Source organism: Notolepis coatsorum (assembly GCF_963971535.1).
Source record: "Notolepis coatsorum genome assembly, chromosome: 14".
In the NCBI taxonomy this organism is placed as follows: domain Eukaryota; kingdom Metazoa; phylum Chordata; class Actinopteri; order Aulopiformes; family Paralepididae; genus Notolepis; species Notolepis coatsorum.
Window position 1 is genome coordinate 9,666,288 of NC_140178.1, and position 19,214 is coordinate 9,685,501.

A 19,214-nucleotide genomic window follows, 5' to 3' on the forward strand; every position below is an offset into this window, starting at 1 on the left:
ACAACCATAGAGCCAATCGGATCACAATCAGCTCCACCAGGTCCTTGTTACGTCACCTTGCGAGTCAAATCAGAATGACCTAATTAAATGGAGGAGGAAATTGTCTCAACTGAATGAGAGCAATCCGCCAATATGGTATTTAGAGACACAGACCCATTAATACTAACTCCTATTACTATAAAACAATGCTAGACACTGAAAAAAGCCATTTATAATGCATGTCCCCTTTAAGACACTTTACACACTGTTTAACACTACACTATATTGTATCTATTTGATCTATTTATTACTAATATCATTTCACTACATATCTACCTAATTTTTGCATTTTGTTTGCATTTCGTACTTAGTTTTGTATAGTGTTTAGTCTTTATTATTTTAAAATAATTTACTGTATGAAGCACAATCTCAGGAGGCTCATACAGAACCAAGCTTTTCACTATAATGTACATGTACCTTACAGGTGCAGCTCAATAAATTAGAATATCGTGGAAAAGTTATTTTATTTCAGTAATTCAATTCAAAAAGCGTAACTCTCATAGATTATAGATTCATTACACACAAAGTGAAATGTTTCAAGCCTTTATTTGTTTTAATTTTGATGATTATGGCTGACAGCCCAAAATTTTGTATCTCAAAGTTTGAATATTACATAAGACCAATCACAAAAAAATTATTGTAATATAGAAATGTTGGCCTTCTGAAAGGTATGTTCACTCAGTACTTTGTTGGGGCTACGTTTGCAGAAATTACTGCATCAATACAGCGGAATATATTTACTTTTCCACGATATTCTATTTTATTGAGCTATGTTTTATGTTTATTTAGGATCCCCATTAGCTTTTGCACTTAACAAAAGCTATTCTTCCTGGGGTCCGGCACTTACAACAATATTCAATACATTACATCATTATCAACATCAATTACATCATTATCAACATCATTAACAATCTCATCCTCAGTTAAGGATGATATTGTACAAGATACTTATTAGTATAAAGTATTAAAATAAAATTATTAATCAAATAAATGGTGCTTCCTGAGCAGCACTCGCTACCATCAACATAAATACAATTAACAGTCAATTGGTTTTCACTAGGGATGTCCGATATTGCCCGCATATATCGGTATCGGAAATTAAGAGTTGGACAATATCGGATATCGGTAAAAAAGCCAATATCGAACATCCCTAGTTTTCACCGCTATGCCATAAGGGTTCAGTGCATGCTCGTTAGTAGATGGTATTTAAATTTTTTCTTGAAGTGGTTTTGGATTCTATTTGAGCGAAGTAGCTTGGCAATAGGGTTGGGCACCGAGAACCGGTTCTAATAGGAACCGGAAGTAACATATTTGCATTTCGAAAGATAATTACCGTAATTCCTCTAATAGTAACCCCGGCTTGTATTTGTTTCAACTGTAGCGGGTACCAGGCTTGTATTAGGAGGAGGCCTGTATAAGAGGGAGGCCTATATTTCAAATTTTCAAACGGATCATAATGAATAAATCAACATTTTGTGTCAGTTTGAACCCAGTAAAATGTACTGGGTTCATTTATTGAAACCAAGTACTGTATGAAATAGTAAACAGTGCAATTACAGGTGGTCACTGGTCATTTCAACGTTTTCAAAGTGAAATCAAGTAACTAGCTCAATATGCAGCTCAGTATATTAGTGACCCGGCTTGTATTAGGAGGCCGGCTTATAATTGCTTAGCTCAAGAGCGCACCCGGCCATTAATAGAGACCCGGCTTGTATTTGAGACCCGGTTACTATTAGAGGAATTACGGTATTATTATTTTTTTTACTTTGTTAATTAATACCCTAGTTACAGTACAGCAACCAAATTAAACTGTATCAAGTCAACTGACAATGTGAATAGTATGCATTTCTGTGGCCTGTTTTGACCTGCACCTCAAAGAATCGGAATCGTTTATAACAGGAATAGAAATGGAGAATCGGAACCGGAATCGTTCAAATCCAAACGATGCCCAACCCTACTTGGCAATGAGTTCCATTCCATGATAGCTCTGTAAGTCACAGAATATTTGAGTAGATTTGTTCTGGGTTTAGGTGCCAGTAGATGGCCTGACGTATAGCTTGTCTGGTCATATGGTCATGTTCTTCTCTTATGTAAACTATATGATCATAAAAATACTGCACCTTTATATGTGACGAATAAAACTTCAACTTGAATGCATTATCACTAGTAAAGTCAAGAGTTGTATTTGTCACGGCATACATGCATACAGTGAAATGCGGGGGGTCATGCCCGCAGCGATGTGCAACACGGGTAATAAGACAGGAATGAGAATAGGACATTTGTGCAATAATACAATGTGCAATAATACAATGCAATAATACAAGTAATAATAATAACAACGGGTATATGTACATAAAGTTTACAAGAGCATGGTAGGACATGCTAGGTCCTGCAATAGTGCAATACACAGTTAGCTACGGATGAGGCACTGGGTCTTATGTACACTACTATACAATGCTATACTATGTCTCCTAGGGGTGTAACGATGCGACCTCACAATGATTAAATTCGATTACGATTCTTCAGGCAACGATTCAATGCATCATGAAATCATTTCATTTGACTTCGATTCGATTAATTTTCTTAATTCCCCCAAAAATGTTGAATACACAAATGTGGCTGGGGGAACTGATTCACTCAGCACGAATGCACTATAGGTAAATAAAAACAACACACGCACAAAAAATAATAATAATAATAAATAATTTCGATTATATATCGATTCTAACATTTTCAAATCGATGCAGTTGAATCGTTGCATTAGGATCGATGCATTTCGATGCATCGATACACCCCTAATTATTACATTTCAGATTTTAACTAATCCCCCCTCCCCCTCCCTCCCTCTCTAAATTAGCCAAGAAGCTTCCCAAAGGTGAGCCCCAGGGCGCGGCCGGTGCCGGAGGACGAGCCAGAGGGGGGGTGAACCTGCAGGAGGCGGCGCCGCAGGGCAGGAGTGGCCAATGCTGTGGGGGAGGCGGGAACTAACTTAACACGTTGACCGACCAACCAATCAGCCGACACGGTATCGAGCAACTACACCAGATATCAACCAGCTTGACCACATCCTATTGGTCAAACCAAGCCACGCTGGTCAGACCACCAGATAAAAACGTTCACAGCATCACAGCACCAATCAACTGTTTTGGCAACAAACAAAAAACAGCCCACTGGCCAGTCGACTGCCAGACACAACAACTGAAGGTTTCCATTAATGAACTGACCAACGGACAAAAAAAATGAAATTTGACCAACGTGCTGATTTTCAGGATGGAGTTTTAACCCCCCCCCCCCCAGAACAAGCCAACCCATGATTTGACTTATGGATATCTGACGTCACCCCCCAGGGAAGAAAAAGAAGAAGAAGAAAAAGAATTAAATAAAAAGGGTCCCACTGATGGGACTAAGAAAAAAATGAAAGAAAAAAAAGATCAATCACACTTAACGGAGCCATCTGCTCGCCCCCTTTTGTTTATCTGTGTTTCTGTAAAGAACGAAAATAATCAAAAACCCAACTGGGAGGAATATAAACAAGCCTGTTGGTCTCTCTCTCGCTCTCCCGTCTCTCTCCTCGCTCCCTCTTTTACATGTTCCATAAAAAAAGGAAAAACCCTAGTATTTCTATCACTGTTCCAACTCTAATCCTGTAAAGTCCTTCCGAGGAGAAGAGAGAGGCAGGAGAGAGGGTTCACGGGAGGATAAGAAAGGCAGGAGAGAGGGTTCACAGGAGAAGAGGGGGAGGCAGGAGAGAGGGTTCATGGGAGGAGAGAGGCAGGAGAGAGAGGGTTCACGGGAAAAGGGGAGGAGAAGAGAGGCAGGAGAGAGGGTTCACGGGAGGAGAAGAGAGGCAGGAGAGAGGGTTCACGGGAGGAGAAGAGGGGCAGGAGAGAGGGTTCACGGGAGAAGGGGGGAGGAGAAGAGAGGCAGGAGAGGGTTCACGGGAGGAGAAGAGAGGCAGGAGAGAGGGTTCACGGGAGGAGAAGAGAGGCAGGAGAGAGGGTTCACGGGAGGAGAAGAGAGGCAGGAGAGAGGGTTCACGGGAGGAGAAGAGAGGCAGGAGAGAGGGTTCACGGAAGACAGCATGGGGGGTTGGACGGTTGTTTTCCTTCCAGATAGCAGTCGTGTAGATTAACTGAATGATGACATTGTTGTTGTTATCACTATTATTATTACTTATTTTCTTATTTTTTTGGACACAAGTTATCCAGGATGATTTCAAAGCCTAAGACCAACTGTGGTTTTCCAATCGTTAACTCTTTATGATATCAACCATATCCAATGAATAGTGCATTATTAACATGGTCACGAGGAGTGATTTATTTAGCATTAATGTAAAGTTTCTGAATCATCTGTGTGTGCAAACGGGAGAGTGGATTAAAGCGAGTTTTCTCGACCAAAATCACAATTGTGTATTGAAAACATGTCGCCGTGTTTGTATCCTCCCTTTTTCTGCAAACTTATAACCAATCAGTAGTTCTCGTCAATACAATATCTTCCCAATCGCTATGTGATGTTTTTTTTGTCATCCTCGATTATTTTTGTGATGGAAATGTTTTTTTTTCTTTTTTATTATTATTATTATTATTTGTGTCTTGATTCCTCTTAATTTTTTCTGAAGATCTATGGTATTAAGTGCACTGGTTCTGTCTCGTCATCTTCTGTGAGTTCAGATGTTATCTTGGCTTCCTTTTTCTTTCTCTCTTTTTACTTTTCATATCAGGGAGGGATTACTTTTTGGACCAGTGTTGTCATCCTCTGTTATGACATCAACAACTAGCACAACAGTACCTCCACGGCAACCACTGCTGTGAGGTGGGGGCTCTGGGGGAGGGTGGGGGTCTTGGGCAGAGAAAAAAAAAGAAATGTAATTTTACCAATAAACAAGGGGAAGGTATCTCTCTTGCCTGCATGTCTGGTCTTTTGTGTGTCCAGAACAAACACTTACGATCTTATACTGCCATAGAATTGAATGTTATTACACTTTTAATAGAGAACTTGTCCTGAATGTTTGTGTAGTTCTTTCTTCCGGGATGGCTGCCTGTAACCGTTGGTAACAACTTTCAAAAGAAAATGCCAGATTTTTCAGTAAAACCAAGGAAAGTATAAAATAAGGAAGGGTCATCATGGCAGTGAACGCACATTTTTGCCAACCATTTGTGAGAAACGTTCAGTTCGGCCGACATTGAATTAAATGGTATGGCCATTCCTCGTTTATGACCAGGTTATTATCTCGGATGTCAGAATCATTGCCAATCTGTTGCTTTGTTAACTAGCTAACGTTTGATATAATATGTATACCGGTATTTCCTCAGATAGCTGGTATATAATTTAGAATTTTAATACAGGCTTCAATAGAACTGGCACCAAGCAGAGCACAGAACGCTGGCATTCTGATGCGACGACTCTTCCTTCTATTCTAGTTTCCTTGGGTAAAACAAGGACATTGCTATTCTACTGTGAATTGTTTACAACATCCATTAATAAGACAAATGATTATGTTTTTGTTCATTTATTTCTCATAAATCAACAACATGGCAACCGTTGTCTCTTGTGCACAATAACGGTTGCTATGTTACAGGCGGCCATCCTGGAAGAGAACTACATAAACATTCCTCTATTGGTAAACCGTGTGAGATCGAGTGGATCCCAGTGTCGACTATCTGGAGTAGGAAGTGTAGATTTTGTCTTGCGTGTTTGGAAAACTCATCTTTTAATTGGTAAGTGCAGCTGGAATCCATTTGGTCCCAGTGTCTGAAGTAGGCTATGTAGATTTAGTCTTAACATCTCTTTTGAGGGTAGGGGGGGGGGGCGTGTTGAATTCCTCACATTCCATCTCTAGTGGTTTCTTCCCAGAGGATTTAGTTGGCCAGAAATCCTTCTGACTTGTGACAGTAAGCGAGTAGGCTCCAGTTTCTCTGGATCTTTCTTTTTAGGGCTGAAATTAAAAACAGCTATCGGTTTTGCTGAAGCGATACAAATTTCTTTCCTCAAAACTTGCAAAAACACTGTGGTTCATTTCTATAATACTGAATGGCTCATTTTCAATTTGTGAATATTAAGTCTTACTTAAAGCTGGGGGTAGGTGACTTCAGAGTATGTGCGAGACCTGTCCAACAAAAAGGGAGCAAGCTCTGCAGCGCTTCTCAAGGCTGGCGCTGGGCGCTATGCTCTCGCAAAACAAAGGTTTCACACATATTCCCAGAAGCACTAGCAGCGTCTAGCTGCATTTTTTCTTTTTAATGACATCAAAAGATATTTCTATAGGCCTCCGATTGGCAGGTTGTTTCACACACTAGGGGCTAGATCCACAGAATGGATTGCACGGTGCTAATTGCACCCTTACTTACAATTCATTATGAATAGAAAATGGGGGACCCTGATGTAAACAAGATGAAAGTCTTTCTCTGGTCTGCATCCCCTTAACAATTGTGTGTATTGAGCCGTACTGTATTGTACCCCATTCTGCCATCTGTTAATAAAATGTTCATTCAATCAATCACTGTGCAGGTGATTGATTGAATGAAAACTTTAATTAACAGATTTCGTCTTGTTTACATCAGGGTCCCCCATTTTCAATTCATAATGAATTGTAAGTAAGGGTGCAATTAGCACCGTGCAATCCATTCTTTGTGGATCTAGCCCTAGGTATTCACATAAGGTGCAGTATGCATACGGTAGTATTATTGTCCTTTTTAGGTTCCTAGTAGTTGTAGTTGGATGTCTGGCAGCAGTCCCTGCCCACTGTTGTGGAGCTGCCCTGATGGCCGCTGGTATGAAGGACTGGCAGAGGCGGTTAGTTGATTTGAGCCCACAAAGTTTGTCACTAATTAATTGTCATGGACCAACTCCAAAAGGTGTACTATGATGACAGTGGTTGTCTATTATAGTTAGATGTTATCTATAGTTCAAGATATGTTTGGTGTGTGAGTCAGGTGAAACTGAGAACGAGGTTCACTTTTTGTTTTACTGTCCTGTTTACTTGGACGTAAGGGAAGTACCTTTTAATAAAAATGTCCTCCATTTATGTTGAATCTCGAATCTCTTGAATGGACAACTTGAGTTGTGTTTTCAGGAAGGGAACTTTTCCGTTGCAGATTTTATTGGTCAAGCTCGGGAGAGAAGACGGAATACTTTGTTTAAGACCGAGCTGTAATCTGTATTTATGTAATTCATATTTAGATAATGAAATGTAATGTGTGCTGTAATAATGGAACACAGCAACAGTATTTTTGGTGTCTTATAAACTCATGAGGGTTGGGCACTTTGTGTGCATGACACCAAAATAAAATAATCATAAGATCACTGGAATAGCGCAATGTACATTCTGTTTTAGGGTGCGTGTGGCAGTGAAAGGGTTAACCTTCTGTGTATTGTCGCAGTGAAAGGGTTAACCGGTTGGTAGTGTGGCAGTCATCACACTGCTGCGGAATAAATTACTTTTTCTTTATCGTGACCTAATTGATTTTGTCCAATTGTGTTTCTCATGCAGGCAGGATGGAAGAAGAAGAAGTCTTTATTTGTCATGCAGATTTAACACACACACACACATGCGATGGGCGACCCACAGGAACACACACATGCATTGAGTCGCTGAATGAAATGTTCTCTGCACTTCCCATCCCGTCGTCCTTCCCCCCCAAGGGCAGCCGGGAGCAGACAAGGGCTGCAGCGTGGGGCCGCGCCCCGGGGACCAATCAACGTGCTCCTGTCCGTCTTGGTCAGGGACGTGACAACGTTAGCGATCTGTTGTGCATGTTTTTCCATTGGGTTTATCTTATCGGAAAGGGGAAACCCTTGCCAGCACGGGCGGGAGAACATGCAAACTCCACACAGAAAGGCCCGGGGGATACCCCCCACCTGGGTACCTGGCAACCTGGTCCCTGAGCGGGAATCGAACCTAGGACCTTCTAGCTGTGAGGCGACAGTGTTAACCACTACACCACCATGCCGAGAGAGCTGTGAAACATTTACACCAACAAAAATATATAAATAAAGTGTTTTTCTCTTTATTTCTGTTTTGAATAAAATTGTATTGACTGGGGAGATAAAGTGTGAGCTCCATGCCCTCCGTCCGACCTTGCGAGTCCAGGTTCGAGGCCTCGCCGTGGGCCACGGCTCGCTGACGCAGCAGCCTCTGAGGAGAATCGCCTAATTTTATTTCAATAAAAAAATGTTCGTGATAGAAGGGAACTAATTTTGTGCAAAAATGGAAAGCTTTTCAATTTTCCATGCGGCATAATTGTTACAATAGCCGATAATCCATTTTCCCAATGATGAATCCCTATTCGGGTGGAACAACCAGTGACGTCAGACTACACCTCCCTATAGCATCTCTTCTGTTCTGTTGGGAGTTACTAGTGTGACCGAGTGGATTTGAACCTGGGACCATAGGATCCACAGGCGACCGCACTGACCAGCTGAGCTAAAGGGTCAGACCCGTTAGCATTGGGCAGAGCCAGAGCGTCACCCGGTGTCCACCAGGTCCCTGGTTCAACTCCCGCTGGGGGCACAAACACAACACACAGATATCATTGAGCACAAATGCTAGAACATCAAATACATTGAGTGCTACACCATAAGTGCATGTTATTATATATTGCACACACAAATAAATAAACACATCCCTATATGTACTGTTCTTGTGTTTTTCCATTTGTCCTGGACAATGTCTAGAATGCTGCCCGTCATATTGAGTTTCAACACCAGATTAATTTACACTGGCTGGCTATCAAATTATTTTTGTTGTACTGTACGTATGTTGCATAATGAGAACATTTAATTAATATATATTATTATTTCAGAAGTGTAATATGCATCAAATCTATTTTATTTTTTCACATGTTCAGGAAGCCCCGCCGTGAAGCAGGGCATCAAAAAATTGGTTAATACTCGTAATGTTCCTCTCCACGGAAATCTTTAGTAAAAGGCGAAAGATTTATGCGATCTGAAGAGAAACCAGAGTGAACTGACAAGATGGAGGCAGCGGGGCGACCGTATTATCCAGCTTACTACTCTCAGTTAGGGTTTACCAGATACAACTAAGTATAACTATTTTTGTCGCTCGTTCGGAGACCGTTTAACATCAATCTGACAGCCGTGTCAACATGCAATATATATATTTTAATGCAACGCTGTCTGTTGAAAGTTACATTTATATTTGATTTATTTAACACACGCGCGCAATGCATGATGGGGATTATTGCAAACAGGAACCCCTTTTCCGTTGGCCGGTAACGTCTATTCGAAGCCCAAACAACTCCTGCTTCCGCGTTCGAGTTTTGCGCTCTGATTGGCCACTGACATAACGCGGAAGCAGGAGTTGTTTGGGCTTCGAATAGACGCGGGCCGGTATGCAGAGCGCCACACCCAACTCCCGCCAGGGGCACAAACACAAAACACAGATATCATTGAGCACAAGTGTTAGAACATTATCAAATACATTGAGTGCTACACCATAATAAGTGCATGTTGTTATCTATTACACACACAAATAAATAAACACATCCATATTTTGTATTGTTCTTCTGTTTCTCCATTTTGCATGGACCCTGTCTAGGATGCTGCCTGTCATATTGGGTTTCGCCACCAGATGGAGTAAGTGCTCTAGTAGGTGGACCAAGAGACTTGGAAGTGAAATGGAGGTTTTAGGTCAGGGTTTTGGTTGAGTGTTAGGTCAGGAGGCCTCTATACTTTAGGCAACTGGCTTGTCCTTCCGCGTTCCCGTTTTGCGCTCTGATTGGCCACGCACGTTTCTGGTCATGTGACATGTGCGCCAATCGTGGGACGGCAAGTTTTTGCACGGTTAAGCTTAGGCACTCTTTCGAAGTTGGTTAAGGTTAGAGTTTGTCTTATAGCGTGACGGCAAGTTCTTTCGACGGTTAAGCTTAGGCACTCTTTCGAAGTTGGTTAAGGTTAGAGTTTGTCTTAGAGCATGGCGATAGAACGCCAGGTAGTTTGCAGGCTGTTCGACGCGGAAATGGGCAAAGACACAGCTCGTCACGCTATTGGGCGCACAAGTCACATGACCAGAAACGTGCATGGCCAATCAGAGCGCAAAACGGGAACGCGGAAGGACAAGCCAGTTGCCTAAACTAAAGCATAGGTCAGGGGACTGTGGTGCACAGACACAGGAAACAGAACAGGGTTAGGGTTTAGGGGTTAAAGCAGTGTGTAAGAGCAGGGTTGAGAGCCTCTAGTTGGCTCCACAAGCAGCTGTTTGCTATGGGCCTTTAACTGCACTATTTAATAGCATCTATAATCCAAAGCGATTTACAAATGTTGTACAACAAGACAGCAGGAAGGGTACAACACTATCAGCTGAGTACCAATGGTCATCAAAATGTTGAGTGCTACAGTGTAGGTTAGTATTAGGACATGTGCATGACAGTAAGGTTAGTTAGGGTTAGATTTTTTTTTCTTTTTCATTTAATTTCAGATAATGATTGAAGAAGTGCGTCTTTAGTCGACGGCGAAAGATTGGACAGGTTTCGGCTGTCCTAACTGTGGTGGGAAGTTCATTCCACCATTGTGGGGCAAGGACTGAGAATAGGCGGCTTCTCCTTGATGACCCTCCCGGAGCTCGGATAGTAGGTCTGAGGCGGCCAGAAGATGCAGAGCGTAGGGGTCTTGAGGTTGTGTAGTTAGAGACCATTGACCGGAGGTAGGCGGGAGCCGTTCCCTTCGCCGCACGATATGCCAGGTCGAGGGCTTTGAAGCGGATTCGTGCGGCCATGGGGAGCCAGTGCAGGTCCCTGAGAAGGCTAAGTTATCCTCTTGGAACAGTAACAATGAATCAAAAAGTGACAATCTCACACAAAATAAATAAATCGATCCTGATAATATGATAAACTGGTATGCCGGTCAGACTCTACTTTCTTTGCCCCATTTAGAATTCATAGTTAAATGCATGTTTAAATTGGAGAACTACAGTATGAAGTTTCAGAAAAACTATGTTGCTGGATCCAGTCGGCCAGCTGGCCTGGGGACAGAGAGAACAAGTGTGTTGACGACGGGACCCCTGGCCACCCTGTCCCCAGCTCTAGTAGGGGTTAATCCTGTATTTACATCCTTGAATGTAACCTCCACACTTTTATCAGTGAACCATTTACTTTGTTAATTTCTAATAGTACTTTACTACAGTATTTAAATAATAATAATAATATAAAACGTTAAACTCCACACACAACTGGCTAAGCTTTTGGCACCTCAAATCTCTGAATATACCTGCATATAATCCTTCTGCCTACTTATACACCTGCATGGAACTCTGTATGATAGCATGTAAGAAGAAAAAAAAAGATACACAAGGAAGGTACATTTAACTTTCCTTTTGGGAGACTCACCTATAATGTCAAACTGCTGCGTGCTGCCGATTAAAGCCCAGGCGGAAAGCTTAGCTATTTGTAATACAATCTGTAATACTTGGCACAAGTGATAATAAAGCATAGGAGTCATAACAACACAGATCCCAACAGGGTACAACTAAATATGTCACATTCTGGCCATCGTCAATAGTGCCAAAGCAGTCATTATGCATGAACATTATTACATCAATTTCAATAATTGTCCCAATTGATATCGCTTTAGAGTTCTACAGAGGTAGAAGAGTTGCAGTTGTGAGTGACCTTACAATAGTGTAACTCACTGGACTTCTGGTAACAACGGATCTCTCTCAGCGCCACGGTACCGTACCGGGCCTGTAAGGATGTGGCTTCTTCACACCGCCGGTAGCCGGTGCGCTCTTACGGGCAGCCTTGGTCGCGAGGCGCCTCCTTGGGGCTTTGCCACCGGTGGATCTGGATTCCACTACATTCTACACAGTAATAACATTTTGTTGGGCTTTAAACGGCTATATATGTCCGGCTCAGAAATGTCGACAGACCAAATACATTTAAAACCATTGCAGATAATTACCCTCTTGCATATAGACATTAGCCAAACACATAATAGGAACAGCTCTCTCATGACAGAGTGTGTGGCTCTTAAAAGAGCCTTAAGGTTTCGATTAGAAAGGTTCAACGGGGTTTGGTCACAGCCTTGGTTCCCTCGGACACTGCGTGCTTGGCCAGTTCACCGGGGAGCAACAGGCGGACGGCGGTCTGGATCTGGAAAAATCTGCAATTCGAAACTAGCCCCTGTAAATGTCCAAACCCAACCTACTCCAATGTACAGTTTCTTCCCCCTCAAATGTACATACTCTCTTTTTAGACTCTTTTTTATACTCATAAACAGTTATGTATATTTGTAGATCTGGTATGTCTAGATGTAACAGTACTGTCTACCTGTATGTCATGTATGTCATATATGTTATGATGAATTGAAAATGGGGGACCCTGATGTAAACAAGACGAAAGCCTTTCTCTGGTCTGCATCCCCTTAACAATTGTGTTTATTGAGCTGTACTGTATTGTACCCATTCTGCAATCTGTTAATAAAATTCATCAATCAATGAATGAAGATATGATACGGCTTCTTCCAGACACTGACTAATATCAAGACCAATGAGTCAGGGTTTGACCTACTTGATTGTTATGAGAAACTCCAAAATAAAAACTCACTGGAATCAGACAAACATGCAGGCTGTTCAGAGTAACTACTACTACTAGAACACATATTCAATTCAATTCAAACTTTAATACAGACTCATGGTCCAAAGAAAAAATATATATACACAACCTAGATATAAAATTACACACAACAGGCCTTAAAATACACATCAACATCCCACAAATAGACAGTTGTGCCAATGTCTATTTTCATAAAACTATGACCCAAAAACGGTTCCCAACAAACAGAAATGTGTTAATATATCTATGTAGTTCATATTAAAATATGATATCCTCTCTACCCCCAGATCAATAATTTCACTAACAAAAGCCTCTAGCAAGCTTCGGCCCCCATGTCTATCTACTATATATTTACTATCTATCTACAATCTATCGATTATCAATCTACCATCAACAAGATTAGATGCACTTTTTTAGAAAATATAGGTTTGTGGTCCCAAATGAATGATGCATTTAACTATTAATTCTAAATGTGCCAGAGTCTGACTGACATACCAGTTTATGATACATCAGGTTTGACACATGTATTTATTTTGTGTGCGATGGTCACTTTTTGATTGATTGTATGGTTGTTACTGTTAAGTCTCCAAGAGTGTGTGGTCAGAAGTTAGATGCTATTAAAGGCCCATAGCAAACAGCTGCATGTTGAGCCAACGAGGCCCTCAACCCAACTCCTGACCTTTAACCTAACCAAAAAGCTAAATTTTAATTCCAAAATCAGTTAATCCCATCTTCAAACTTCTCCCATTAGAAAATTTATTGGGAGGCTCTCGTTCCACTGAAAGGAGCATTTCCTCCATCTGGTGGCAAAACCCAATATGACAGGCAGCATCCAATACATGGTGCAGGAAAAACAAATTCATAAAGGGATGAGTTTATTCATTAGTCACCTGACCGTGACGGATCATTGGGATACCTCTCTCAAAACAAAGTGGGTGGCTCTGAAAAGAGCCTTTGGGTGAATACGGGTTAGATGGACAGGGAAGTTTACTTGGAGCTGGTGTACTTGGTCACAGCCTTGGTTCCCTCGGACACTGCGTGCTTGGCCAGTTCACCGGGGAGCAGCAGGCGGACGGCGGTCTGGATCTCCCTGGAAGTGATGGTCCTACGCTTGTTGTAGAGAGCCAGTTTAGAGGCTTCTCCGGCGATGCGCTCAAAGATGTCGTTAACGAAGGAGTTCATGATCCCCATGGCCTTGGAAGAAACGCCGGTGTCAGGATGGACCTGCTTCAGGACCTTGTAAATATAAATGGCATAACTCTCCTTCCTGGACTTTCTGCGCTTCTTGCCTCCCTTTGCAGTTGTCTTGGTGACGGCTTTCTTGGAGCCCTTCTTGGGCGCTGGCTTGGCTGGATCAGGCATGATGATCAGTCGGGACTAAACAGCAACGAACGAATGTGGAAACAGAATCGCACTGCTGCCTCTTTATAGGTCAAATTGTGCAAATACGGCTGCGTGGCTTCTTGTATACGATTGGTTAAGAGGCTTTGTCGCACATTTCCCGCGCACAGGAAACTATTTGCGCGCAAAACCATAATAACCCAACTATATATGATTGATTGATTGATTGAAAACTTTATTAACAGATTGCAGAATGGGTACAGTACAGCTCAATACATACAATTGTTAAGGGGATGCAGACCAGAGAAAGACTTTCGTCTTGTTTACATCAGGGTCCCCCATTTTCAATTCATCCTAACATATATGACAGATAGACAGTACTGCTACATTTATGACATACCAGATTTGAAGATACAGTACTGTTTGTGATACAAAAAGAGTCCAGAAAAAAATAGTATATACATTTGACGTAGCAACTGTACATCGGAGGAGGTTGGGTAGGTGGGGGGGACTGTACATTGGAGGTGGTTGGGTGGGGGGGGGGTTTGGTAGGAGTGGGGGGGAGGTTGGGTAGGAGGGGTGGGTGGGGGACGCGTCTATATTAATCCCAGCCGAAGAGTGCAAGAGCGCTTCCGCATTTTGCCCTGATTGGCCCCGGTAACGCCCTCCAAATGCGCATTTTCTTTTCCCCCGCTCAGACGCCGAAATGGATACATGTATATTATCGCGACGCGATTCACTCGCAACGCCATAACGTTTTCCCTGTACATTGCAACGTTAACACAACGCAGCTGTCAACTGTACTTTACATATTATCCAAACGAGGACCACATGTACTTTACATATTATGGAATACATGTCAATCAATCAATCGCGTACCTCTTAGTTAGCTCAGTTAGCTGCATGTTAGCTGAGCAGTTAGCTCATGTTAGCTCAGCAGTTAGCTCATGTTAGCTCAGTAGTTAGCTTCATGTTAGCTCCATGTTAGCTCAGCAGTTAGCTCCATGTTAGCTCAGTAGTTAGCTGAGCAGTTAGCTTCATGTTAGCTCAGTAGTTAGCTTCATGTTAGCTCAGTAGTTGGGATAAAGGAGTCGGAGGCGGTGTATCGAAGTTGAACTTAATTCCTTTATTCAACAGCAGCATAACAACAATGTCAACGTAGTCGAATCGATAGGTAGAATGATGTATCGAAGTTGAACCTAATTCCTTTATTCAACAGCAGCATAACAACAATGTCAACGTAGTCGAATCGATAGGTAGAATGAATGCTCGAGGCAGGAAGTGCTACACACAATATCGTCCGGGGGGAAGTACTATTCCCAACAACAGTTCTGTGTGAATTATGTACAGTCACTACACAATCAATCAATCAATCAATCATGTACCTCTTGCACGGCTGCGGCGCGGTGGCTGGCGTGGCTGAATAACAGTAGCAGTGATCGCCTGCTGCGTCCATCGCGTGTATATATATACCGTATTAGTATTAATAGCATATAGCAATAGCAATATATAGCAATAGCAATAGCATATAGTATTAATGTGATTGACCAGCGTTTAATATGGCGCGTTCTGGCATCTGTGATTAGTGTTGAATGGGGGTCTCGCATCGAACCAAGCGGCGACCTCATGCGCATGCGCGGCGAGCACCTGGGTGAAGGAAAAGGAAATGCGCATTACCGTACTGGCGTATGGCGAAGAATGCGGAAGCGCTCTTGCACTCTTCGCTGGGATTAATATAGACACGTGGGGGACACTGTACAACTGTACAAACAAAACTGTACATTGAAATATTGACAAGACCATACTTGGTCATTTACTGTTCATTGGAGGGGGTTGTGTTAGGACATTTACAGGGGCCAGTTTCGAATTTTTAGAGTGTTTTTGAAAGTGGGTAGTGATTCACATTCCTTTACAGCTTTGGGTAGGGCGTTCCACATTGATTGTGGCATAATTGCGAAACGTGTTTAGTCCCTTGTTTGAGACGAATCTGGGTTTAACATGATTTGTGGAGCTCCCTCTGGTGTTGTGATCGTGGTATTCACTGACCTTTGGGAAGTATTTTGACATGTACATGGGTACCTTGGTCGTGTAGTGTATCTTGTAGACCAGGCCCATTGCAAGTTGCTGTACTCTGTCGTCTACTCTAAGCCATCCTAGGTTGTCAAAGTGGGCAGGGGTGAGGTGGGTTCTAGGAGTCAGGTCAAGCAGTAGTCTGACCAGTTTGTTTTGAGATGTTTGTCATTTTGTTTTTAGCGCCTTTGAGGTGCTTTGGTACCATGAGGTGCAAGCATAGTCGTAGTACCCTTGAATGAGTGCTCCTGCCAGAGTCTTCAGGGTATTCTTGTTTACCAGTGAGGAGATCCGGTACAAGAATTATATTATCTTAGCAAAACTCCATAGCCACACTTGATAATCAAGCCAAGCAATAATCGACATGAAACTGCATTTTTTCAAGACAATGATTTTGTGCACCTTGATAGCTCTCTTGGTGACATCGGTCACTGCTTTGACTTACAATATATATACACACACACACACGCACACACACACACACACACACACACACACACACACACACACACACACACACACACACACACACACACACACACACATTCATACACATCTGTCTGTACATACAGCTGCATAATCCTTTTTACATGTATTTGGCATAACTTTTAATCATGGACATGCCAGTATACATTTATAAGGTGAGAGTTTTCTGGTGGTGCTGAGTCGTCTCCATGAGCATGTTTCCTCTTGTTTGGGTTATTTATTACTGATCATAAACAGATGACACAGACCGACATGGTCTCACCATGAGCTACATGTATCGGTACCTCACTGTGGTACAAGATAATAATACAAGTATGACTCTGACAACATATAGTATGTTTCATTCCTTGAGCTATTTCTTCTGAATGTATCAAAAATGTAGCTGGCAGCCTACTGCACCACATTCTAAGATACTTTACTTCACAATGAGTTGAGCCCTAACAATAGAGGCCTGTATATCTGACCTATAGGCTGTTTGTGTTGTTCTGTTTCTTCCAGTATGGCTGCCTGTAACCGTTGGTAACCACTTTCAAAAGAAAATGCCTAATTCATGTGCAGTGGTAGTCGGTAAAACACTTCTGAAAAGCATGATATTACTGTTCCGTTGTGACTTATTTATAACATTCAGTAATAAGACACAACACTATGTGTTGATATGATAATCTATACATATCATTTATACATAGCAACCATTCCATTGCCTTTACTACACAAACATTCCGTGCAAGGCCTCTTTTGTGGAAATGCAGAACATGTTGATATGGTGCGTTTATGTTTGGTGATATGGTGATTCATTATGAATCTACTATGTCTATTTAAACTATTGAAATATAATTAAAATAGACCAATGCAGTTATTATTTATTGTGCTAAGTGTTCAGTGTAGAAGACTTTAATCAGAAACACAGCAGATCAGCAATGCCCAAAACGCATGTATTGTCAACAAGCATGCAGCAGTCTAGTATGAATGAATGAATGAAAACTTTATTTAACAGATTGCAGAATGGGTACAATACAGTACGGCTCAATACATACAATTGTTAAGGGGATGCAGACCTGAGAAAGACGTTTGTCTTGTTTCCATCAGGGTCCCCCATTTTCAATTCATATAGACATTTATGACATACACAACATACATGACATTTATGGCATAGGGACATATAGGTATTTAGTACTGATACATTTGTGACATAAACGGTATTCAAATATACAGTACTGTTACCCCTAGATCCTGACAGAGTATATACATATGATGGGGAGGGGACTGTACATTAGCAAACTAGTTTTCCCAAAAGGAAAATGTAGCTACGTTTCTTGTGTGAGTTATGAAATGTTTTGCAACATTAATTAATTAAATGTTAGTTGTAATTAATATAGGCCACGTGAAACCTTCCACTGATCTAAGGTGGTGATCATCCCTCATACGAAGTCAAGGCGACCCACGCTACAGGCCACCAGCAACAGTGTGTTTACCAACACCGGGAAAGCATCCATTTAAAACAAAACGCGTCACCCCAGATTACTATTATTGCTCCCAGTCTCTAGTCAAGTAGCTCGGCTCGCTGGAAAACGAGATTATATCGGATTATAATGCAATCTAAAGAATTGTGAGACATAAATAACAGAGAAAGGTATAGCTGCGCACCATGGTGAAGGCGCAAATAAGTGGTTTGAAGCGTCCACAAACACACCAGGGGTCTCCAAATGGTTTAATTCTGATGGCACATATTTCTGCTTGCTGACCCATTTGGCGTTAAATTCCTGCAATATTCATAGTTGTGTATTTTAGCTCTTTTTTGGCGAGGAGAAAACACAAGCGGCAGAGCATTTTGGCAGCACAGAGGACAGGGTGGGTTGAGTCTACATGGCTCTCATGTAGTGTTTAAGACCAGCCCTCTGACTGAGCTTCAATATCATAATTCTAGTTGTGTTTAATCTGAGACAGAATGAGAGAAGATGGCAGAAGTCGCTCCAGCTCCAGCTCCCGCCGCTCCGGCTAAGGCCGCTAAGAAGAAGGCAGCTCCCAGACCCAAGAAGGCAGGTCCCAGCGTCAGTGACCTGGTCGTCGAGGCAGTGTCTGCTTCTAAAGAGAGGAGCGGTGTGTCTCTGGCTGCCGTAAAGAAGGCTCTGGCTGCCGGCGGCTATGACGTGGACAAGAACAAGGCCCGCGTTAAGACTGCTGTCAAGAGTCTGGTGACAAAGGGAACCCTGGTCCAGGTCAAGGGTACCGGAGCCTCCGGCTCTTTCAAGATCAACAAGGCTGAGGTTAAAGCCAAAAAGCCCGCAAAGAAAGCCGCTCCGAAAGCCAAGAAGCCAGCAGCCAAGAAACCTGTCGTGGCCAAAAAGCCTGCGAAGGCAGCAACTAAGAAGCCTGTTGCCGCCAAGAAGTCTCCCAAGAAAGTCAAGAAGGTAGCGGCCAAGAGTCCCAAGAAGGTAGCAGCCAAGAGTCCCAAGAAGGTAGCAGCCAAGAGTCCCAAGAAGGTAGCAGCCAAGAGCCCAAAGAAGGCGACAAAGCCCGCTGCACCCAAGAAGTCCCCAGCTAAGAAGGCTGCCAAGCCCATAGCAGCTAAGAGAGCAGCTCCCAAGAAGAGATAAGCGTTTGAACAGAACGTTGTCTTTAATTCAACAAACGGCTCTTTTAAGAGCCACCCACTACTTTCATGAAAAGCTATTATTGTACTCTAGTGTGTGGAAGTGAAGGCGGCTTATCGAA

The 19,214-nt window shown here is 42.3% G+C and overlaps 3 protein-coding genes across 3 annotated transcripts in view; 2 read left to right on the forward strand and 1 right to left on the reverse strand.

Moving 5' to 3' along the window:
• Positions 1-4,541, forward strand: part of rab5c (RAB5C, member RAS oncogene family) — a 69,034-nt gene extending 64,493 nt beyond the window's left edge. Inside the window, exon 6 of the mRNA XM_084329711.1 lies at positions 2,897-4,541. Coding sequence (XP_084185837.1) covers positions 2,897-3,027 — 131 coding nt within the window. The 3' untranslated portion in view covers positions 3,028-4,541. The remainder of the gene's footprint in view (positions 1-2,896) is intronic.
• A 9,051-nt stretch (positions 4,542-13,592) lies between these two features.
• On the reverse strand, positions 13,593-13,967 carry LOC311241060 (histone H2B-like; the record flags this gene model as incomplete). The annotated part of the gene is made up of 1 exon (XM_084329738.1): positions 13,593-13,967. One exon carries the CDS (start codon positions 13,965-13,967, stop codon positions 13,593-13,595), a length of 375 nt encoding a protein of 124 aa, XP_084185864.1.
• A 4,490-nt stretch (positions 13,968-18,457) lies between these two features.
• LOC311239913 (histone H1-like) lies at positions 18,458-19,096 on the forward strand (the record flags this gene model as incomplete). Its single annotated transcript, XM_084328357.1, has 1 exon — positions 18,458-19,096. The coding sequence occupies one exon, from the start codon at positions 18,458-18,460 to the stop codon at positions 19,094-19,096; it is 639 nt and encodes a 212-aa protein (XP_084184483.1).
• Positions 19,097-19,214: the final 118 nt, after the last annotated feature.